Genomic DNA, 26140 nt, shown 5'->3' on the forward strand with positions numbered 1-26140 from the left:
TGGGAATGAATGACCTTGAACTTTCATGTTTCTAACCCATTTATGCATGAATATGTCACAATATGAAAACAGAGACCAAAGAAAGTAAGAAAATATTTATTTTATGTATCATGTTTCAGGAAAAATGACTGGCACTGAATATGTTTCTGTTTATGCTTAAATGGAAAGCAAACATTCTTTATAAGGATGTATGTGACACACATAACAAGATTTTCAGTGTGTTTCTACATCATAGGCGGATCTATTCGAGGATGTGGGTGGTAGGGTGGGTTTCAACCCCCGTCTCGCATTTTCATATTTAGCTCACCTGAGTGAAAGGTTCGATTGAGCTTTTCTGATCGTAATTTGTTTGTTGTCTGTCGTTGTTAACTTTTCACAATTTCATCTTCTTCTCCAGAACCACTGGGCCAACTTCAACCAAACTTTGCACAGAGTATCATTGGGTGAAGGGGATTCAAATTTGCTCAAATGAAGGACCACGCCCTCTTCCAAGGGGAGATAATTACAAATTAGTAAAAAAGTTATAATGGCATCTTTTAATAAAAAAAAAATCTTCTCAAGAACCACTGGGCCAGGAAAGATGAAACTCATTTGGAGTCATGCAATCATCCTCAGGTAGCGTAGATTCAAGATTGTTCAAATCATGACCCTGGGGGGGGGGGGGGGGGGTAGGGGGGGCACAATGGACAATCAAAGTTTTACATAGGAGTATGTAGGAAAAATCTTTTTTTCTCAAGAACAGCAAAGCCATGATTGGTCATATTTATATGGAAGCATCCTGAGGTAGTGTAGATTCATGTTTGTTCAAATCATGACCCCTGGGGGTAGGTTGGACCACAGTTGAAGTTTTACATAGGAATATATATAGGAAAAATCTTTAAAAATCTTCTCAAGAACAGCAAAGCCATGTTTGGTCATATTTATATTGAAGCATCCTCATGTGGACTATAGTGTTACTGTAGATTCAAGTTTGTATGTGAAATGGGGTTCTTTTGTATGAAAATAATGACAAACACCATGCTGTCGTTGTTGATAAATATATTCACTATCAGTATAATCAGTACTATCAGTAGTATCACAGCTCTGAAATATATATAAACAATCATAAATATTTTATAACAAAATATACATGTAGATCACTTGCCAGATAGCATGGTCAAATGAAGAGTTATTTCCCTTTAATTGTGCTCATAGATAAAACATTAAGAGTTATCTTTCTTAATCAATAATATGTACAAAGTATAAACACTGGAATATATAGATAAAACAATGAGATCAAATTATACAGAACTCTTCCAGAATAATATAATTATATAGACAATATTCAAAATATATATACATCATACCTATATGTGATATAGAGCCATAACTCCAAATATATATAAAGCTGAACACAGCTGTACTCTATTCAGTGATCTGTGTATGAATAATATAAATATAACTTTACTATATTACACACTTATTCTCACAGATATAAAATATACTTATTACTCTGAATATTTACAAAGTCATAAAATAATCACACAAACTGAACTTTCATACTTTATATTAGAATATTGTTATTTGGAACTCTAGCAGATAAACAATTATATAGAGATAATGAAATTAGTAAAAGTAAACTTGCATTCTGTCCTGTCTTGGTCATTGTCATAATTAAGTCATAAAATATCAAAAGGCCAATATGTCTGGTCAGACCAAGATCTCAAACAAAAGTAATTAACTAAGTAAAAACCAGAAGAGAGGGAAACTAACCAACCAATGAAATCCAAGTTGGCCTGGACACTACACAAGATATATATAGAAAAGGGACAGGAGTTTAAATGACCACTGTGATGTCATACATCTATAAATAACTCAATAAACACAGATTGATGTAAATAATTCCATGTGGATTTATTCAATAAATGAAATGCTGTAAAGAAATAAATATGACAATTTAACTGAATTAATTTAATCCTGAAATATGTAATTAATATATGAAATAAATCACCCTATCACATATGAATCATGACCCCTGGGGTAAGGGCAGGGCCACAATGGACGGTCAAAGTTTTATATGGGAATATATAAGAAAAATCTTTTTCTCAAGAACATCAAAGCCATGATTGGTTATTTAAATTATTTGGAAGTATCCTAAGGTAGTGAAGATTCATGTTTGTTCAAATCATGACCCCCTGGGGTTAGGATGGGGCCATAATTGATGATCAAAGTTATACATAGGAATACAAAGGAATTTAAAAAAAAAAATTCTCAAGAACAGCAAAGCCATGAATGGTTATTAACTATTTGGAAGTAGCCTAAGGTAGTGATGATTCATGTTTGTTCAAATCATGACCCCCCTGGGGATAAGCCACAGTAAGTCAAAGAAATATGTAAGCATCCTTAGTTAGTGTAGATTCAATTTTGTTCAAATCATACCCCTCCCCCCTTTTAGGGGTAGGTCCACTTATGCATTTAATCTTTTCAATTCTGAACTCTGATTTTTGCTTTTTTCCTAGCCACAGTGCTCAGGTGAGTGATGTGTCCCATGGGCCTCTTGTTATAGACTTTTTACTGCATTTTTTAAACATAAGCCATTCTTATAACTACTAATAATTACCAGAAAATAACTTTTTTGAAGATAAGGCCAAATAAAAAAATATGTGTGGTTCCGGTTACCCGATCTTTCCTATTTTATATCTCCCGACCCTAAACTTTTTTTGGGTAATTTTCATATTTTTTCCGGAATTTTCCCCCATTTCCATCAATGGCTCCGGTTTAAGTTTTAGTTTCAATAATGACGGCCTCCTTGCAAAACATAGTGCAAGTGTTTAATAGTATTAAGTCCAAAGCGAGCTAGCATGTAGGTGTCCCCTACCAATATTGACTAGTATATTATCACATCACATCTAAATGCCATTTGCAAAGCAGTGATAGGTAGGCTATTATTTAGAAAAATTAAGAAAATCATTTTGTTAAAAAAAAAAAAAAAAAAAAAAAAAAAAAAAAAAAAAAAAAATTCCCTACCTACCTACCCTAATTTTTTTGGAAGTGTAACCGGAACCACACATATTTTTTTGTTTGGCCTAAGAAGAAAAAAAATATAAAATATCTACCTATAGACAAGTATTATATAGTTGTCACTGAATATTTGTGGCACGTACTTATTTTAAAAGTTTTATTGGGTATGTGTAAATTAAAGAATTAAACATTTCAGGGTTTGAAAATTCATACTAATTGAGGAATTACATGAAATTCCTAAATAAACTTATTTCATGTAACGTAATTATTTATAAAATATTTTTTTATGCCTGTGTGTAAGGAGAGAGGAGAAAAATGTGACGGACCAGACCAGAATTTGAACCCGGGCCCCCTGAATCTCCAATCAGGTGCTCTACCAATTTCAATTCAATTTATGTTCACATTGTGTAAAACAACTTAGAGAAAATAGAACAACAATATCAAACAAAATACATGTTGCATGAGCATGTTGAGTGTCCAGTACATACATTATAACCTGGAAAGGTAACTCTCTTATTAACTTACATCAATGAATTTACTAAGATTATTGATGACAGATACCTTTTTACATGAAAATAAATTTGAGCTATGTGGCCACCCGCAATCGAACCCATCTGATACCCACACCTATAATCAAAGATTCAGGGGCATATAGTTTTTGGTCTGTCCATCCATGTGTCTGTTAGTCCACAAATTTTTTTAAAAACTTACCTACTTTAACCTTGGCCATTACTTTTGAACTGTTGAAGCTAGGGATTTTTTTTTATTTCACATGCATATTCCATTGTCCAGGCCTTTCTTTGGGTACCAACAATTTTTACTTTTCCACCTTGACCTTGAGTTTGACCTACTTTGATTTTAACCTTGGCTATAACTTTTGAATGGTGGGTGCTAGGACTTTCATATATCACATAAATACCGTATTCCTTGTGACAAGACCTTTCTTTGATTACCAGCATTTTTGACTTCATGCTGTTGACCTTGGAATTTGACCTACATTTTTTAAAAATTTATCCTTGCCTATAACTTTTGAACAGTTGCTCTAGGGCTTTCATATTTCCCTTATGCATTACTTGTGGCAAGACCTTCCTTTTGGTACCATTATGTTTTTGTCCTCATGGCATTGACCCTGGAGTATGACCTACTTTTTGAAAAACTTCAACTTTAGTAATATTTTCTGAATGGTTGGTACTAGGGCTATTACATTTTACATGTGTATTCCTTTTGACCAGACCTCTCTTCGGGTATCAACATTTTTGAACTCTTGACCTTCGAGTTTGACCTACATTTGAAAAACTTTAATTTTGGCCTTGAGATGCCATATGGGGCACACACAAACATATCTTGTATTTTTTAAATACAAATTGATTAACAATGATATCATATTATTCTTTTTTCAAATTTTTTACAGAGACCTGAGATAAAGTGAGAAAATATCTGTAGGAGATGGAGGGTCGAACCAGGGACCGATTTAAATCTCTGCCAGATGGAGAGGTCCTACCTCCATATTTCCTCACCCCACAATCTGCTCCAGGAGGAATTCATTTAAAGAAAGTGGTGTTTCTTGGATATACTGACATGGCTGCTGCTGGAAGGTTTACAAATTCAATTTTTGGAATAATTTTAGCTCACACTTAACCTGAGTTAATGGATCTTATGATTGTTTTTAATCAGATTCTTATGTTCTTTGTCTTTCAGTGAAGATTTTAACATTTTCAAATAATTCACCTCAATAAAACCCATTAAAATCAATCACTGTATACGTTATAGGGCATTTCAAAAATTCAAAAAATAGAAAAAAATAAATTGCAAGATAAAATTCAATGGAAAACAGACTTGGTTGCTCAATGATCAAATCCTGAGTCTGAGTGCTTGCTTGCCATCTATATACAGTAAATGTGTTGTGTTGAGCTCCAATAATTCAATGTTTAAAATGATGTTAGCAATGGATATCTGGAAAATATATGTTGATATTGTAAACATACTTTTTTTCCACGGGGTCGATTATAATTCAGCAGAATTGCAATTTCTAATCAGTGCATGGGTAGAAAATTACGCGGACTTCTTGGATTGGCATGTTTGTCTAAATTTTAATAAAAGCAGGCTGGGACAAGTTCTGACTAAAAATCTGTGACTGTGTAAATAGCGTGGGTAATTTTATCCCACATGGAAAACATAGGTAATCAGAGATTATAAAGCTCACCTCGATGAATTTTGTCTATAAGGAAGTCAAATCTTCTAAGAGCAATATCCATGCAAGTTTGGTTTAAATAGGACTTATAGTTAATTGGAAATGGATCTGATCCAAAAAACTTTAACCTGTTCACTATAAAACAAGAAAATGTTGGTCAGTTCCAACATCCGAAGCAAGATTGGAAGTGTCCATCCTTAGATGCATCATCCATGCAAGTTTAATTATGACAGGCCATAAAATTATAGGGCTACTCCAAAAACTTTACCCTGTTCACTGAATTGGAAAATATAGGTCAAATTCAGCATCTAATGCTAGTCTGCAAGTGTTCATCCTTAGATGCATCATCCATGTAAATTTAGTCATAACAGGCCATTATAGAGGCTACATCAAAAACTTTACCCTATTCACTCATCTGGAAAATATAGGTCAAATTCAGCATCCGAAGCAAGTCTGGAAGTGCCCATCCCTAGATACATCATCCATGCTAATTTTGTTAATGTATGGCTAAAATTCATTCATCTGGGAAATATAGGTCAAATCCAACATCTGAAGCAGGTTGGGTATAGTACATCCCTAGATGCATCATCCATGCAAGTTTGGTCCACGTAGAGCTAATAGTTACTTTGGAATGGACCTGCTTCAAAAACTTTAACCTGGTTACTCATATTGAAAATGTAAGTCAGATCAAGCATCAGAAGCAAGTCTGATAGTGTCCATCCCTAGATGCATCATCCCTGCAAGTTTGGTCCAGGTAGGGTTTATAGTTACTTGGGAATGGACTTGCTCCTAAAACTTTAGCCAGGATGCTAACGCCTACAGCAACGCTGGGGGTATAGCATAAGCTCATCTCGATTTCATCGAGATGAGCTAAAAAGTATGTCTGCATTAATATATGATAGTTGCATTTTTTAGTATTTAGGCAAATGTATACTGTATATTTGTGACTTTTCATGTCTGAAGTTCTTCTTCTTCTATTTACAACAAAACTTCAGAGCGCTGAAGATTACTTGCTGGTGCGCATGCGTGACCTAAGCAAACTAATATAAAGAAAAAAAAAAACTGTGCTTTTATTTACATTTGTGATTAAAAGAAATGTTACTTTTTACATGATACTGTTGAGGACAGCTGGGGTTAGCTGTTCTCTAAAAATTTCTACTTTAGTGGCTTGGACAACAGACTGGGGAAGCAAATTCCATTGTATTATAGTTTGTGGAAAAAAGGACCATTTGTATGTTTCTTTTGATGCTTGTAAGTGTCTGTATGTTTGTATGTGATTTTGTCTGGTTCTTGCATCTGTAGGTATGAGTATGTCTGTGGGCATAGCAACAAGTTAATGAACTACCTTGTAAAACATTATTAATCTGGTTTTGAGGCGTCGCTCAGCTAGTGTTGGCCGCTGTAGTGTACTAATCATGTCTGTAACGCTACTGGTATTGTGGTAATTGTTATGTACATAGCGAGCCGCCCTTCTCTGAACCATTTCAAGTTTTTGTCTATACAGTGTCGTATGTGGATCCCAAACACTACAACAATACTCGAGTTTAGGGTGCACTATTGCTTGATAGGCTCTAGATTTTACTTCTGTGTTTGAAATTTTCAGATTTCGTTTAAGGAATCCTAATGATTTATTTGCATATTGTCGTAATGTGTGTTCCACTTTAGATTTGACTGTAATGTTACACCTAAATACTTGGCTGAGCTTACTGACTCAAGTACATGATCATGTAGAATGTAATTTTGAGAATATGTCCGCTTCTTATGAGAGATGGTAAGTTTAGTACACTTGTCTGGGTGGAAAGCCATAAGCCAATCAGACTCCCACCGTGCAGCTGCATCTAGATCTGATTGTAGTTTGTGACAGTCTTCTGGTGTTTTTATTTCTTTGTAGATGATACTATTGTCAGCAAAGAGCCTTAGTTTACTATGATGGAGATATTCAGGGAATTCATTTATATATATAAGAAAAAGGATAGGTCCAAGGACTGTTCCCTGGGGCACTCCAGAAGTGACAGATACAGAAGTGGAGGAAATGCCATTTATTACTACTGTTTGTGTTCTATCTGATAGAAAATCATGAATCCAGTTTAATGTCTGTTGTCTTATACCATAGAATTTTAACTTGTACAGGAGGCGATGATGGGGAACCTTATGGAAGGCTTTAGCAAAGTCCATTATGATAAAGTCAGTTTGTATGTTGTTATTGTTTTTGTATGTTAGTTCTTGGATAAAATCTATTAATTGTGATTCACATGATCTTGATTTCCTGAACCCATGTTGTAAATCATATAAGATGTTATTGTTTTCTAGATTGGCCATGATGTTGCTTGTGATTATGTGTTCCATTAACTTGCAACATATGCAAGTCAATGAAATTGGCCTATAATTTACTGCTTTATATTTTTCACCCTTTTTAAAAGCTGGAGCTACATTTGCATGTTTCCAATCAGTAGGTATCTCACCAGTTTCTAATGATTTTGAAAATAATAGTGTAAGGATAGGTGTGGCTTGTTCTTTTAGATCTTTCAAAACCCTGCCATTTATATTGTCTGGTCCACAGGCCTTATGTGGGTTTATATTTGACAGTAATTTCATAATTCCTGTACTGCTAATAGATATAGGGGGCATGTCAGGGTGGGGGCTTGTACCTTTGTCTGGTATATCTGTGTTTGTTTCATTTGTAAAAACTGACTGAAACTGATGGTTCAATAAATTCACTTTTTCCACTGTATCTGTTATTAGGATTCCCTCATTTTTCAAGGGCCCATAATCCCTGAATTTTCTGTTCTTGTACTTTTGATGTAGCTGAATAGAAAGTTGAAAGAAGTGGTATTTCTGTGGGAAATATATCTGTTCCAGTTTATCTTAATTTGGGTTTAAAAGTTGAGTAATTTTTCAGTGACTTATTATTCAGCTTACCAAAGTAATTTTAAATGGTTATCTTTTGAATGGGAAAAATATTTAGAGTACAATTCAATTCAAATCTTTCATACCTATCTGAAGATTATGTATATGAAGCAACTTGGCAGGGTATATAGTGAGTGCAATTGGTATAGTTCAAGATAAGTAATTAATTATTTATGTATATTTCAACCTATGGAGACTCTTATCCTAGACTGATGCCACAAAAACACTGTTTATATGATACCCTGTTAGAGGAGGGATTTATATGTGTGAAATGTGCTACAAGATCACTTTATTTCACTGAAACTCCAAGAGAGTTATGCCCCTTCATAGCTGTGAATATTTTGTCAATGGGAATTCACAAAGGATTTATGGCTTTTCTAAATACAAGTCAGTGGATATCTTAGGAAACAAAACAAAAAAAAAAAAACAAACCAAAACTAAAATCCAAGCTAATTCCCCATCAAGTCCACTTGCTCCCTTTGCCCCCCCCCCCCAAAAAATCAAGCAACAAGAGATGTTTGTGAAACACCTATGCGCCCCCCCCCCCCCCCCCCACCCAATAATTGGAATTTTTCTAAGTCCAAGGGGCATAACTTTGTCAAAAATTGCTCGATTGTACCCAAAACAAAACTTGACCTAGATATTTTTATGATAAATCTGTATACCAAATTTCATTTCAGTATGTGCAACCTCTGCAAAGAAAATGAACGTAAACTGCAAATAAATGGAATTTTTCTAAGTCCAAGGGGCATAACTCGATCGAACCCAAAACACAACTTGACCTAGATATTCTTATGATAAATTTCATTTCAGTATGTGCAACCTCTGCGAATTAAATTTTGACACACCTGTTTGGCAGTCGAGCATTGTTTGGCCTGAGTATGAGTAAGGAGTATGAGACGGACAGACTGACCGACAGACAGCAGCAAAGCAATAATGCCCTCCCTTCTTCCAAGGAGGGCATAATAAACACAACAGAAAAAAACTTGTTAGAGCTGTGCAATGGTAATGGATTCTAATAGCAATAACTGAAGGTAATAGATTCTTATCTATTCTGTTTGCTTGCACTAGGCCCAGAGTTTAAATTTTGACACTTCTATTTGGCAGTCGAGCATTGTTTGGCCTGAGTATGGGTAAGGAGTATGAGACGGTAGAGATCCATGGTCTGGAATCTGTGGAAATCGTTTGTAGGAGGGCAGAGCCTGAGGAGGCAACAGAGAGGAAATTAGAGGCTATCCAAATCCTCCATTGTAAATATGAGGAGGTAATGAGGAATGCTGAGCTTTGATGTGCTGAAAATATGTAATACTAATGAAAATGATAAATGTTGACCTTCATTGGGTGTTGGCCAGCACTTTCTCAAGAAAAGTTAGACCTAAGTCATTCTTTCCTGTGCAGAATTTTAAAGTTACTGGAATGGACTAATATAGTCAATTGATTGCCCAAAAGATATCTGAAAATGTTGTAGACAGATTTTATAAAATCTGTAGAAAAGACGCACCTTGGGATGATCAAGATGCAATGGCTAAAGTTTTTTTTTTTCATTATGCCTGTCTTCAACAACTGTTGTAATATTTAGCTTAAAAAGTTATCAATAATTCCTGTAATGAAAATTTTGAGGAAAATGTGCCTTAGGGCAAGGAAAAATCATTTAGGTTTGCAATGGCATTCATTGCAGGATTTCTTTTCCTGTTCTGAATTCTGTTAATTGGATAGTCCATACTGTAACATGCAAAGGGAGATTACTTTATGAGCTGAGGTGGGCACTTTCTGACTGCCTTTTAACAGATTTTAAAGAGGATTAAAATAGCAATATTTTTAACACCAATTATGTAACCAAACTCTTAAATGTCCCACACTTGTTTTTGTGCTTTCAATACACAAACTAGTATTCTAAATATCTAATATTCTAATAAAGAAGATTAATGGATAAGTTGAACTACACATATATACTTATAGTATGCAATCTCATTGTATGTGTTGTGTAATGTCTTTGCAGTACAAGTGAACCCAGCACAAATTGTTAGATATGATCCTTTGATATGTCACCTCAATGCATTCCTGATACATTCATGTCAACTAACAGACTCTTAATATATCACATAAATATGAGAGGTAAGAAATATCCTCACCATTCTTGTAACTTATCTATGTAGATCTCTTGTACAGTGAATTTTGTCTGCTAGGTTATTTCTGATAATTATGTCAGTTCAGCTCAAAATTTAAATCATTTTCTGCTCCGATTATTTTTCACTACAAACCTTAAAAAAATATTATTGATTACAATAATAACAAGATTATGCATGAATTTTGTAAACATTTACTGTACCAAATACATATATTACAATTATGATTGTTTTTACAGTTCACTTTGTTGGTTTTCAACTGCTTGATCCCTGCCTCTGTTTGCCATCATGTAGCAGACAAGATTCTAAATCTCTGTGTGGAAAGGTCTGTGCAGAACTTTTATTAGACTTAAATATATAGACCTAATATTACATGAAGTTGTTGATTCTTCTTTTTTCCTAAATATTCATGAGTACCTCAGCTTTGGACACCCCAAACCAGAAAAATTGACAAAAATTAATATTGCTTTGATTTATAAAATTTTGAATTAATATGCTAACTATATATTTTTCTATATTTTTAGAGAATTATTCAAAGAGACACATGTGTTATAAACTTACCATTACTACCTTGAAATTACATATGAATGCAATTTTACAAGAGAAATACAATGAAATTAAATTTATCTAATTTGGATTATGACTTATTTATGTTGTGTTTATATTATACCAAAGTATAATTTTTGAAAGAAAGGTAGGTTCTTAAATGAAGCAGATGCTAAAAAAAATTTAATGCTCAGATACAATGTATTTTTGTCGGTAAATATGTATTATTTTAATTTCACCTTCCAGTAATGTGGAAAAATTGGTAATTTTGACAACACAGAAAATCTTACAACTTGACGAATTTGATGATGAAGTGATGCCTATTTATGAAAATACCTACAATACTGATCCAGGTGGGACTAAGATTTGTAAAATGAATGTACTTCTATCATTATATGTATGAAAAATAGGTTGTCTTTTTTTATTATTTAGTAAAAGAAATTGTAAGTTTTATTTTAGTGACAAAACACCTGCCATTCCCAAAGGATACAAAAATTATGGATCCATTTTTGTCCTCATTAATCCAGATGATTCAGGTCTGTATTCAGGCCAATGAATTAATAAGATTTCTGGCTCATATTAGTCCAAAAACTTCTCTCAGAGGAAAAGAAAATTAGATGTTGATACATGTATGCACCAGTAAGAAAGATTTCTTTAAAGATAATTTTTCACAGTTCGAGGATATCATGTAATTTTACACAGTTTGAGGATATGTCATGTAATTTTGACAGTTTGAGGAATGAGGATGTCTAACATGCAATTTTACACAGTTTGAGGATGTTATATGTCATGTAATTTTGACAGTTTGAGGATATGTCCTGTCACATTTTTACCTGCCCTGGCCATAAGGCAGTTCCTGGACCAGCCAATGACTATGATGGATCTTTCCAGGTATTTACAAGGGGGATAACTCTGTCATATTGCACAAAATGTTTCTTTTAAATAGAATTTGGAGGAAAAATGCCATTTCAAGTGTATCTAATATTTTCATGATAGTTCTGTATTACTTTGTAGGCAATCACCCATTTTCATGCTGTGTTAAAGAAGTGGTCTAGACTCCATTTTGATGAAAAATTGAGTCAGTCTCTGGTAAATAAAAGATCATAGATTTGACTTCTGATATAATACTTTAATATTTGCTTTACAGATAAAGAGGAAATTTACAAACATGTATGAATCCCCAAGCTTGGGGAAGGTGTGTGTGTGTGTGTGGGGGGGGGGGGGGGGGAGGTTGTTGAAGAAGAAAAACAGTCTTAGCAATGATTATATTTACTATCAATATATAGTGTTTAAGCACTTTGCTTTCTTTCTCTCCTCTTAAAATCACTTTAACTCTGTTATCTTTTTTGATTTCAGACATACAGAGACCCTGGATCGGATTCAGATTTGATGTATGTTTAATGTATGATGTTCTACCTTTTCAATAAACTTTCATACCATTATTTGTACAAATATTAAAACTGTAAAATTGTTTTAATACAGAAAATTGTTGTATCTACAAAGAAAATGATGAGGAAATTTTTATGGATGAAAAATGAATAAATATCCTATAAGCAGAATTATTTGTGAGGATAAAAATCAATGACTCAAATCAAGTTGTCACCAGATGTTCTATAATATGTATTTTATTCCAAATTAGTTATACAAAGATATACATAAAAACATTTCACAAGGGATTCAGAGATGATTGACATGTATGGGAATGACTGTCAATAGTTTGCTGTGTGTAGTAGTCTCATATCGGATTTGTCCTATGTTCACAAAGCTGTATTGTTCAGAGTGGATTTTTATGAAGGTGTTGATGATGAGAATTTTAATTTCCTTGGCTACCTTTTACTCTGAAAAATAATATTAGGCTTGTAAAATATATACCTAGTACATGTATATAAAAAATAATGTTTATTTTTTTTAAAGTAGTAATATCTCAGAAAAAATTTAATGAAAACAGATGACAGAAATTTTATTTAAAAATTTCTCCAAAAAAGTTGTTTTACACAATTTTATCCTGCATGACTACAGAGTTTAATGCACTCTTTTCCTGAAGCAGACAATTATATGACTTAACTTACTATACACCAAGCATAAAAAACCCCCACTGTTTTATTTGTACCTTGGCTTTTTTCTGTTCCAAGACTGACACTTCTTTCTCCAGTTCCACACAAGCTCTTTCTATCTCATAGTTTTTACTGACAAGTCCTACCCAACTAAAAATAGAAATGACAGTACAATACAAGACAGAAATTTGCTTTTAATAGTTTTACATTAAGGAAGTTAAAAATCTGATTTTGAATAAAATTCCTGTGAACAATCAATAATTACCGTATATACTCGCCTATAAGTCAGTCCGTCTATAAGTCGGTTGTATTTTTTGAGATTATTTTGGAGGGATTTGCCATTGACCTGCTTATAAGTTGGTACAACTTTTTGTTAGGATCGGTTGACAATTTCAAATCAATGCTCTGATTTTTTAACCAAGTTTCAATTAACATTTTAAGAAATGACACTGATATGTAATTTTAAATCATTAAAAAAAAAATAAGTAATGCACACTTAAGATAAAAATAAAGTTATTAAAATATGTGATATTTGTACTTTATCATGTGTTTATGCATAGTCTTAGAATACATAAATGATATGATATATTCTGACTTTGTTCAAAGATAATCATCAGAAATGTTCATAAAATGCTAGATTTCATCCTCCAGAAAAATACAAATCATTTTATGACTCGCCTATAAGTCGGACTTAGAGTTTTGGACCAAAATTTAACTCCCCAAAAAAACGACTTATAGGCGAGTATATACGGTACACCCTGTTATGAAAAGACACTGTTGGAGTTACATGACCATTAATTCCTAATTGCCTCTGTATAGATATTAAAAAAGAACACAACAGGCCCATGGGCCTCCTTTATATTCCCATGAAAAATTGAAACCCTGTATTATGGCCTCATCCTAAACTTTAAGGGGTCTCTGAATCCACACAACATGAGATGCTTTGATATTAATATGACTGACCTTGCAGTTATTGAGAAGAAAATTTATTTCCTGTAAACATGCATGCATAATTATGTTAAATTTTATTCCAGTTTAAACAAACTCTAATCTGTGGTCTATAATTTGGGGAAACTGATACACAAAACATGGAAATGTTAGCAAATTAAAGGTTCTTATGTGGTTCTTGAGAGAATTTTTGAAAATGTTTTTCATATGTTCAAATATAAAACTTCAATTCTCTTTTGTGATCTTTCCATACCTCCAGGGCACATGATTTGAACAATTTAGAATCTATATTATGCCAGAAAGCTTCTGTATCAATACAATTCAATGAATAAATTTCATATTTTCCTGTCCAGTTGTCCTTGCAAAAAAGATTGTTAAAGATTTGTACCAATATATTCCAATGTAAAAGTTTGATCCCCTATTGTGTCGCACCTTAACCCTGGGGTCCATGCTCTGAACAAGTTGAAATCTATCAGGAAGCTTTAATATATGTTCAACTTTTCAGCTCCAGTGCTTCTTGAGGAGAGGCTTTTTTAATGACCCCCTTATTTTTGCTTTTTCTTGATTATCTCGCCTCGGAAAGGGGCTTGATCCTTCATTTGAATATTAAAATCCCCTTTACCTACATATGCTTAATGCCAACTTTGGTTTTAAATCCATCCAATAGTTTTCAATAAGTCAAAAATGTGAAAAGTTTAGAGACGGACAGACAGACAGACAGTTAAACAGATGTACACCAGACAACTGGTGATTAGAAAAGCTCATTTGAGCTAATAATGACCTTTCTTCCAGATCTTTCAACTTATTTCCAGCCTCCGTCTGTTCACTCTTTCTCCTCCAATTTATTTCTTGAATTTGTTTTCTGTAATGATGTAAAAATGAAACTAAGACTTGTATCAATATGTATCTGAAATCTCATGAAATGCAACCAATATAAGAAGTCAGATAATAAATGATAAAACTAAGCATTTGACAATTGAAGGAAGTTGTTTCAGAGAAAAACTTTTCCATCTTCAAATAAATGTACAACATGCCTTGGAATCATACATGTAAGTTTTTAAATGTCATCCATATTAGCAGTGTTGAGAAACACCACAAAAATAAATTTTATACTTAAAAACTAGCACTACATGCTGAAGTGCACAGTCCTATAAAAGCTACATGTCCTTTATAAATCTCAGAAGTGTCAATGTTTTACCTACCTGAGATCTTGTAGATGTTTTTGTGCACTTTCCATCATCTGAACCAGAATTGTGTTGTATTCTTTCCAGGCATTTGAGCCATTATCTGACATCAGCTCCAAATTCAGTATTCTACAAAAAATGAATATACACTGGGTACTGTAAAACATGGTTTACTCTTGTATTTTATTTTTTTGAAATCACTCAGTTTGCTTTAAATGATAAATCATAAAATAGAAAAGAGTAGCAAATCTACAATGAAGCGCATTGAAGTGGTAAAATTTTCCATTTGAATGGAATGTTTTGAGCTATCTTTAGAATGTTGATTGTCATATAATGACACGCCCATTTCTTTGAAAGGAAAAAAAAAAAACGGTCAAATGGTTCATTCTAATACCTGCAGAACAGGTATTCCATAAATATAAAAGCCAATCAAATTGACAGTCTACATGTCTCCTGTGTTTGGTGTGATGGGTTGGGGGGTTAACATGTTTACAGTTATAATACTGTGCACTAAGTTTGAAATTGCTGGAGCTGTCCTACCTCAGAGCCTGATGTTCCAGCTGAGCTTGGGAGTTTTCCACACATTCTGTCCATGCTGAAATATCTGTCATCTTACCAGCAGAAGGCTGTGGCAACTCATACCTGTATCAATAAATACACTGCTCTTCATGTTATATATACAAATATATTATTTCCACTATAATAAATGTATTTGCATTTTCATTATCCAATTCAAGACTAAAATTTCACAACTTTTGGCATTTTGACTGTCATCTGAATCCCCTCATCTGCTGATGAAACAAGGGGTAACAATCGGACACTTGGCTGAACTTCACACATAATCAGTGATACAAACCTTTTCATACTTAACATATCCATTGGCAAACGAGCTTGCATTCTTTCATATTCATTTTTCATTATTTCAGTCTACAAATAAAGTCAAAATCAATGATAAATGCATTTCAAAGCATATTACAAATAGAACATGGCCTGCAAAATTGTGTGTGCTGGGAATTATATTACATGTATTTCTAATGAATTTTACAGAAAAGTGTTTTTTTATTGGTACTTTCAGTAAGGAACATTTTGATACCTCAAAAGCATTGTAATTTGGGGCTGGTAAATATTCCAGGTAATTTTTGGTGGGTCTGTATCTTCTTGTTTCTTCCTCCACAAGTGAAAGAGCCTTTAAATATAATATTGAATTCATACTTTTTTCATAAATGAAAAATATGGCAGTGTGTACAGGTAATCAATACTTGTGACTAAAATGTTATACATTCCTGCAAACACTGAATTATAAGTGCTTTTTTTCAATAAAGAGAATTTCATAACAATCAAAACATAATTTGATTCAAACTGGTTAAAATGATTCATAAATTTAGACTGAAGACTTGAAAGTTAAATACGATTATAAGAATACAACATATAAATTAGAACCAAAATATCAAAATGTTGTGTAACGGGATAGGAGAAAAAATGTAACAGACCAGACCAGGATTCGAACCTGGGCCTGGTACATCACATTTTTCTCCTTTCCTGTTACATTTGGTGTCGTGCCATGCACCGGAAGTGATAGGTAGGTGAAAGACCTGCAAGGGAAGAGCCTAGGTTGGTATCTTTGGGGGCAAAGACCTTTAAGGAGGGAGGAAAGTGGAGATCAAATGGATTTGATTGCCAGTGGCCAGATAGCTCAGCTGGTAGAGCACCTGACTGGAGATTTAGGGGGCCAAGGTTCAAAGTAGAGATATGGAAGTGATGAACTGGATGTTTTGCAAATGATTAATTTATTTTTTTTTAAAATGATATTGATTTAAAATTTCAAAATGCATGGTAAGGCAAGACATTCTTATTGGAGGTGTTAAACAATACGTTAGAGGTTCGATTTTTTAACCATTTATTCATACAGTCTTGCTTTCTTCAATACCTATATGAAAAATTGATTAAAAAAATGACAAACATTTTTGTCCAGATTCAGTTTGGAAATACTTATTATTTATATTTTTGGGGTATTTTTTGTTTAAAAATATAGCTGTCAGGCAGATTTAATCAACAGTGCCAGGGACCTATATACTAACGGGATAGGCAACTCTCGCAAGTCTCGCGATATCTCGCCGATTTTGGTGGTCGTTTACTTAATATCTAAATTATTTTATAATATGTGCTTTAAAATTTATTAAATATCCATTCTGATACACAAAAAGAACAGATTACATTAATCAGAAAATAAGCTTTTTACTGGGAAAAAACATAGTTTGAAAAACTTGCAGTGTTGTGTGTGCCGTTTTGGGTAAATAAACATGGCGATGAAGGAGTTGCCTATCCCGTTAGTATATAGGTCCCTGACAGTGCCCAGAATTTAGCTCAGTTGGTAGAGCATCCGGGATCGAAATTAACTTTTTTAACCACAGGCTAATTTTAGCTTGTAAAATCCACAGGCTAAAATGAAGATCTACAAGCTAAAAATAAAAGAATGATTAAATGCCTTTTTCATGCTTTTAATATTTTATTCAATAACAATACAGGGCCTACTATAGTGGGACATTACAGAATTATGATCTGGTAGTGGATCATCATCAATGTTTTTACATTTAAAAAAATAGTTATCTGGACTAAAAAGAATTAATATTTTTCCTGTAACATTCCCCCCCCCCAAAAAAAAATCAAGGGTAGGTAGGTCGGGATTTTTTTTATGTTAAGTTAATGAATATGGGGTCAAACATCCCAGATTGAATTAGCCAGGTGTGATATTTACAGCGGGTACCCAACATGGCCGTCTAGTGGCAGAAAACGAACTTCAAAAAAGTTGTGGGAGAAATGCTTGATGTTACAATAATGACTACTCCTTTTATATAAGCTAAATGTTGACTAGGTTGACATATTTTATATCTCAAATAAAGCTACAATTAAAATTTTTTGTATAAATTGAATCAGCTGATTTAGATTTGGCAGAAAAAAATTTAAATGGGTCGGTCAGGTTAGACTTGCAGGAAACAAACTTGATTTTTTTTAGGCCTCATCTTGTTTCCATGAATTTTAAAGCCTTTGTTTGATTCTGATTTTCTAAATGAATATAATAGAAAAAGGCTTATAAAAACTGCTGCTTTAATCAGCGTGACTCTGTTAAAGTTTCAAATTTACAGGAAAAATATGGATACAAGACAATCGAGGTCGAAAATCACCAACCCTGCAGGCCTGGTTTGTTGCATTTTACATTTATCCAGGATGGGACAGGTGAAAGAACACATTTGATTGCGGGTGGCCAGATAGCTCAAGACTGGGGATTTTGGGGTCCTGATTGAATTTGAATTCTGGTCTGGTTCGTTGCATTTTTCTCCTCGCCGGTTACTTTACTCTTTAGCAATAGTCATAACCAAAATGATTAAAATCGCTATTAATTTAGTATTACAAGTAAATAAATCTGTTTAAATAGAAGCAACTTCCCTTTCAGTTTCATGTGTATTAAAACAATTCTTACTTTTAATTTTTTCTTTAAAGATGCACATACTAGAAGAAACTGAAAATAATATTGGTTTCTTGAACCATCCCAGTTTTGGTAGATTTTTTTTTTTTTTACAAAATAGGTTAACTACCGTAATACCATAGGACCCCCGGCGTATATCGAGTTAGAATTTCCTCAATCTGTAGTAATTTGGGGAAGTTTCTAGTATGCCGGTCCCCAGAATCACGCGATTGCGCATGAGCAGTTATTTCCCTTGCCGTTGCTATGCAGAATGTAAACAAACCGCCATTTTCCCCTCGCTTCAACAAAACGCATTCGATCGAGTGATTAGGGTTAGGGTATATTGTTTTAAGATTGGAACTGTTTTATAAATCCACTCTTAAATCTTCCTGACTTCGGGCTAATTCATGTAATTTTTGCTTACAAAAGGCACTGCCAAGTGCCTTTTGTGACCAAAAACTTGCATGAATCAGCCTAATGTCGAACCGTGCCGATATACCATCTTATAGGAGTAAAGCATGAAACATGCAAAACTTAAACAAACCGTTAATTAAATATGGCACTGTATGCGACCTACGGATTAGGGTTAGAATATAAATAGCTCGGATATTGTAACTGTTTTACATTCACCCATGCTCGCATCTATATCACTTTGGGCTTATTGAAGTTATTCATACAATTTTTGCTTACAAAGAACCGGAAGAACAGGAAGGTTTTGCGAAACTTGGATGAATTAGCCTTGGTCTAATGTTGAAACGTGCCCGATATTGTGCGCTAAGTTTTGGCAAGTAATTGGTAAAAGCGACTTACCGTTTACTTAGCTCGATATCCTAACCTCCTAATGTCCATATTCAGAATATTTTTTCTTTCAAATCAATGGTGATGCACAATTCAATCAACCAATTACTAGTAATTAGTTATCACTTGTTAAATCCCTGCATTTCTCACAAAAATCTTGCAATTTTAGTAGCATTTCACTTTGAGTCCTATCAACTACTTCTTCATAAGTCTTCATTACGTCAAAACACAAGTGACGCACGTCATGAATATTTATGAGATTACGTCAAAAGCTGATCATGTGACCACATTCCTAAACAACGCAAAATGGAGTTTTATCTACTTAACAAGTACGTTATTTTACAAAACCTTTTAATTCTCATTTAAAAAACTGTGTTTAAAAACCAGTTTTTTAAACCCAATTTTTCACAAGGAACACGATTTTTGGCTCAGTTTTGCGATTTGTGGCCTTTTTTATCGATTTTGTCGATCGCTCACGCGATCGCATTATATTGTACACCGCCTTCGGCGGCACCTATTTTAGCGCCATATTTATAGGGACCGGTATATGACATTTACATTTAAAAACATAAAAACGACTTATATTATTGGTGTATATACTTTTTCATAATGTTTTCTAAATTTTATAAGGATACCTACGGCTTCCCTCACACCTGGTTCATCGTAACCGCGATCATAATAAGGCAGCGCATCGACAACAACTTCTCCTGCCATTTTGTTTTTCCTGAAATCGGTAAATAATTCATTCGTAAAAATATTCGGAACCCCTTCCCAGGATACGTGGAAATTAATGATTTAACACTCATTTTTTCCTGCTATCACTGTGAAAAAAAAGATGAAATGTCCTTACTTTGAAAAAAAAAAATAACAAAGAAATAAGCAAACAAACAAACAAAAAAAAGAACACAATTTTACGCCCCCCCCCCCTTCAAATGTCCATTTGGTTAGCCTATAGACAAGGTCGACAATATTCTGGACCCTCTCTACACCAGTGCAAAATGTTTTTTGGACATCAAGAAAATTATATTGAATAAAGGTGTAAATATTGAGCTTATCTATTTAATTTTTAGCATATGGTACGTGGCATTTATCCCTGGGGAAAATGTTTAGGCCTAAACACAGGGGCTTGCTCCCGGCGTGTAATAATTATTTATTAAAAAAATCATATACGGTAATACTAAAACTAAAAAACTAAAAAGTTTTAGTATTACCGTATATGATTTTTTAAATAAATAATTATTACACGCCGGGAGCAAGCCCCTGTGGCCTAAACACAACACAGTGTCGGTGAACAGAAATCACGGTTGTTTACTTCCATGAAGAAAATATATGTAAATATTATAACGTGTTCAATTAATTTATCTTGGCCTTTTAAATGTTAAGAATACTTGTATTGATTACAAATTGAGTAATATACTGTAAATTTCAATTTATTGGAATTTAGATCTAAGGGCAGATCACTCTAACTCCAGAAAAATACCACAGAATTAGAACTCTTTAGTGTGCAGTGTAGAGAGGGTTCTTAAAAGAAAAAAATCACCGGAGTATTAGTCTGCAACCGCCAAAAAATCTTGGACACCAATCATTTTAATTTTTTAATGTGTGTAGGTGCGCGGGGGGGGGGGGGGGCAGCCTTTCAATAAACATTTTCAACAGTAAAAGGTTAAGTGGAGGGGACGCCCCCCCCCCCCCTCGATACACGTGCCTGTATGATATCCAGTTCAGGTGTTAAGTGTCTATGATTTTTTTAACTGATACAATTGTATGCTTTAAACGTCATATACATGCCGTGTGTACAGTATGTAAGTGCGCGAAAAAAATGGGATAAAAAAGAATAATGCGAGTCTTGCAATCAACTAACTCTATTTCTCTGCTGCTGTTTCAATTTACCCAGCGATTTTTCGGTGTTTCGAGTTAAGAGTGTTTATTTTGATCAAGAATTTATATATTTATTTGCTTATATTTTTGTCGTAAATTAAATGTTTCATGAATCGCACCGTTTGCATTAAATCCACTAAATCATAAGACAGTGAGAAAATCTGAATACATGCTTCGTGATGCTTAACGTGTTAAAACTATGTTGAATTATCAAGTATCACTAAACTAAGGATAATTCTTCTACTGACAAGTAGTTTTCATCATAATCTTATTAGCAATTATTTTTGCACTAAATCCCAGTTCTTTTGTAAAAACATTTTTTGTGTGGAATTTTTATGATGTTGATTCCGACTCTTTATTTTGTCTCATTGCTGTTACGTTCGTAATTAACAGGTCTAGGCGGCCTCTGTTTTTGGAGGATAGATTTTATCCTCTGAAAACAGAGGATAGCGGTCTTGCCACCTACCGGAATTTTCAAAACTAAGGGCAGTTAACTCTTAACCAAACAAATAACAGCAACTCTTGCATTTATGAACCGTACTCTGACTTTGAAATCAAAACAAATAAAAGGTACAATTTCATATGATGATGGATAATTCCAGATATTAAATCAATATAACTATATTTTTGTAATTGTCGTCAACCAGTTATTCCGTATACAGCTTGGAAAACAAATATTGCACTTACCTGCCTGTGACTGAGGTTAATTATAACCACGCTGATTTTCCAGTTCAGTATTTATGTGATAAGCAGTTTAGAAATTTTGATAAACAATTTTTTTTGGAAAAATTGATTTTAATCATTTATTATTTCTTCCAGGTAATAATTCTTAAGCACATCACTTTGTAATATTTATTTGTTTATGTATACACATGACTGTATGAATATATGTTAATTTCTTAGTAAACATGTTAAATTATTTATTTTATTTACTTATGCTATTCGAATCATTTATTTATTTTTATAATTATTCATTCAATCCAAATATACTTTTATTTGCTTAAATTATAAGGCAGAGTAGATTTTGCGTTTTAAATACGCTTAAAATGTGTTTCCTTTTTTGAATTAAAAGAAAATATAAAAGAAATATTAAAGTCCTTCTTCATTTGTCTAAATAAGGAAAAAAAATAAAAAATAAAAGAAAATAACAAGAAATATTCAATATTTATTGAGCGCAAAAAGTGCTAACTTTGAAAATAAATTGCAAAATATCTAGACATAGAATCTCAAATCGCCACATACAATCGATAGTTTAATGTTTGAACTTTTATTTGCATGTACTCTGGTGCTTGCACTTTTTGATTAAAGGTAGGCACGAGGTGTTTGAAAATTACCTGTGTTATCCTCTGAAATCGGAGGATAAACTATCCCACAATGCAACGCGGTTTCCATATATGGTAAAAATTTTGGCCGCCATATTGAATTTAGCTATCCTCCAAAAACGGAGGCCGCCCAGACCTGATTAAAGCAAGAGTGATTCTTACGATATAACACTTCTTTATTAATTGATTTTTTTTTTTTTTTTTTTTTGTATTACTAAAGAATACTACATTAACAAATATGGAGTGTACAGGCAAACAAAAATCTTTGAAGTTTGCATTTCTGAATGTTGGTGGCTTAGTAAGTCAGGATTTTAACAAAACTTGTGATCCTAGATTTATGAATACCATGAAGAAATATGATATTGTTTTTCTTGTTGAAACCCACATTGGGTCTGGTCAACTACCACATAAAATTGGCCCTTTTTACTTTCATACTGTATGTAGGCCCATGAGTAAACATAACAATAGACATTTTGGTGGATTAGGTATTTTATGTAAAAATTACATTAAACCACACATAAAAATCCTCAATAACACATCTGATGATTTTCAATGGCTTCAACTAGACAAAACTTATTTTGGTCTCCAAGAAAATTTATTCATATGTGTTGTATATGATCCACCTAGTACATCATCATATACCCTTGGACTGAATTACAATATAATTGAATGTTTAGAAAAAGAACTGATACAATATAGTAAATTAGGTAACATATTAATATGTGGTGACTTCAATGCTAGAACATCTAATCACTTGGATTTTATTCCCTGTGATGATAATGTATATGTACCCTTATATGACCAATATAATATTGACAAAGAAATCAGACATAGAAAAAGTCAGGATGACAAATTAGACAATCGTGGCAAAGAACTTATTGAACTTTGTATCAGTCAAAATATAAGAATAGTGAATGGTAGAACATTTGGAGATATTTTTGGAAAACCTACTTGTTACACCCCTAATGGCTCAAGCGTGGTTGACTATGTTATTATATCTGAAAGTATTTTGGATCAGATTTTGTACTAATCAGTGTAAATGACTTTGATCCTACACTATCTGACTGTCACTGCTTATTACACTGGGAAATGTCTGCCAATTTTACAACTCTAATAGACAAAAATCAAGATATGTGTAAGATGCAATTTATTGAACCACATTTTATATGGTCAGAAGATTCAGCATTTAAATTTCAGGAAGCTTTAACCTCTGTAGACATACAGAAAGATCTGTCTGATTTGGCAAATTTTGAGGTTCAGAATTCATTATCCTCTCTGAATACTGCTGTGGACAAACTCCAAAACATTATTATTAATGCTGCAGCTAGATCCTTGAAAAGAAATAAAATTAAAACAGCACAACCAAAAAGAAGTAAAAACAAGAAATGGTTTGATGGAGACCTAAAACATACGAAAAATAGATTGATTAATGTTGCTAGAATTATGTCTCAATTTCCAAAAGATCCAATTTTAAGAGGCAGATTTTTTCGACTCAGAAAACAGTATGCTAAGTTATGTAAAAACAAACGAATTCAATATAAGCAGTCCCTAATTGCAAGGCTTGATGCTTTAAATGAGGATAATCCCAAACTCTGTTGGAATCTTGTGAACCATCTACTTGACAAAAATAATGCAGTAGATACAGATATTCATCCTAATAGATGGCTGGATGATTTTATAAAATTAAATGAAGTGAAAGAGTCATATTTGGAAAGACTAAATGAATTGAAAAAGAAAATTTCTCAAATGGAAAATAAGCAATGCTTTAATGAATTGGACTATCTAATAAGTTCTTCAGAAATATCGGAGGCAATTTCTTGTATTAAATATAACAAGGCTCCTGGGTTAGACAACATTTCCAATCATATGATTAAGTATGGTCACAACGCCCTACTACCATCTTTAAGAAATATCTTCAATGCTTGCCTGTCACATGGACTTTATCCTAAATCATGGGCTGAGGGATATATAACTGTTCTGCATAAAATGGGGGATATCAATAACCCAAACAATTACCGTGGCATTACCATCACTAGTGCAATTGGTAAATTATTTAACAGTGTATTGAATAAAAGGTTAGACAAATATCTAATGAAAAACAAAATTATCAATGATTGTCAAATTGGTTTCTGTAAAAAGGCAAGAACATCTGATCACATGTTTATTCTAAGAACTTTATTTGAAACATACTGCTCTCAAAAAGAAGGACGACTCTATGCATGTTTCATTGACTTTAGAAAGGCATTTGACACAGTTATACATGAAGGTATCAAAATTAAATTGCTAGAAATTGGTGTTGGATCTAAATTTTACAATATAATAAAGAGTATGTACAATTGTAGCAGATCATGCATTAAGTTAAACAATCAAGTCACTGAAACTTTCCCTATTAGACTAGGGGTTAAACAGGGAGACAATCTGAGTCCAAATTTATTCAAAATTTTCATCAACAATCTTCCAGAATACTTCAGTAATATTACAGATGACAATATTCAGTTAAATGACAAATTACTTCACTGTCTAATGTATGCAGTTGATATAGTTTTATTGTCCAAGTCTTCTAAAGGTCTTCAACAGAAACTTAATTGTCTTGAAAAGTTTTGTACTGACTGGTGCCTTGATGTAAACATTTCGAAAACCAAAGTACTAATTTTTAATAAAGCAGGTAGACACCTGAAAGAAAACTTCACATTAAACAAAGAACCTCTTGATTGTACTGCTTCTTATAAATACTTGGGCATTCATTTTACTGCATTTGGAAGTTTTACACTTGCTCAGGATGAACTTTACAAAAAAGCTACAAAGGCACTTTTTAAATTACAAAAAAATTTCCTATCATTGAACCCTAAAATAAACACAGCTTTACACGTATATGATCATACAATAAAACCCATACTACTTTACGGTAGTGAAATTTGGGGGGCGCTTAACACCACTACGGCACGATTTAGAAATGGACCTGTTGCACTGGATGAATTATATGCTAAATCACTTTGTGAGAAATTACACTACAAGTTTTGTAGATTTTTATTAGGCGTAAATAACAAAAGTACAAAATTTGCTGTTCTTTCTGAATTAGGTAGACACCCTATGAGTTTCAGTATTGTTCAGCATATTTTGAATTACTGGCATAGGTTAGAAAATTTGGATGACACATATCCTCTATTAAAAGCTGCATACTCTGCCTCAATATCCAATTTCAACAAAAACAAATTATCATGGTTTGGTTCTATTGATATATTCAAACAACTTCTTCCTCAGTTAATGCCTCATCTGAAATCATCTACATCAGCCTTTAAATATCATTGTAAACGCATTCTTAATTCATATTTTCTTGAAAAGTGGTATCAAAAGAAGGAACAATTAAGTACTTGTGGGAAGTTAGACACTTACTGCACAATCAAACAAAACTTTGGGCTAGAACTTTATTTATTAATCTTAAGAAAATTTGAGAAAAGGAAGATTTTAACAAAATTTCGAATCTCTTCTCACAATCTGATGATTGAAAAAGGTCGACATAATGGTATACCAAGAGAAGAGAGAATATGCCCCAATTGTAAATTAAAAGAGGTAGAAGATGAAATACATTTTCTTTTGGGTTGTCCATGCCATAGTCTATCAAGAATTAATTAACTCTCCACAATATCTCTGAGATCTCATCTTTTTAATAGTTTGTCTAAAAGTAACCAAATTTTATGGTTAATGAACTGTGAAGATGTTGAT

General features: G+C 33.1%; 2 protein-coding genes across 2 annotated transcripts; one reads left to right on the forward strand and one right to left on the reverse strand.

Annotated features, from left to right (window-relative positions):
• Window positions 1-63: 63 nt before the first annotated feature.
• Window positions 64-12221, forward strand: LOC133206164 (uncharacterized). The gene is made up of 9 exons (XM_061342090.1): window positions 64-84; window positions 4414-4595; window positions 9206-9362; window positions 10464-10549; window positions 11017-11123; window positions 11230-11306; window positions 11575-11661; window positions 11785-11859; window positions 12127-12221. Exons 2-9 carry the CDS (start codon window positions 4447-4449, stop codon window positions 12169-12171), a joined length of 783 nt encoding a protein of 260 aa, XP_061198074.1. The 5' UTR covers window positions 64-84; window positions 4414-4446; the 3' UTR covers window positions 12172-12221.
• Window positions 12222-12376: 155 nt separating this feature from the next.
• Window positions 12377-19938, reverse strand: LOC133205508 (pre-mRNA-splicing factor SPF27-like). Its single transcript, XM_061341335.1, has 8 exons — window positions 19857-19938; window positions 16050-16142; window positions 15813-15883; window positions 15497-15598; window positions 14975-15085; window positions 14554-14634; window positions 12881-12974; window positions 12377-12608 (listed from the first exon to the last, which is right to left on the reverse strand). The coding sequence occupies exons 1-8, from the start codon at window positions 19929-19931 to the stop codon at window positions 12597-12599; spliced, it is 639 nt and encodes a 212-aa protein (XP_061197319.1). The 5' UTR covers window positions 19932-19938; the 3' UTR covers window positions 12377-12596.
• Window positions 19939-26140: the final 6202 nt, after the last annotated feature.

This window comes from Saccostrea echinata, unplaced genomic scaffold (genome assembly GCF_033153115.1).
Source record: "Saccostrea echinata isolate AGI-Se365-2 ecotype Australia unplaced genomic scaffold, CSIRO_AGI_Sech_v1 ptg000054l, whole genome shotgun sequence".
Lineage (NCBI taxonomy): Eukaryota > Metazoa > Mollusca > Bivalvia > Ostreida > Ostreidae > Saccostrea > Saccostrea echinata.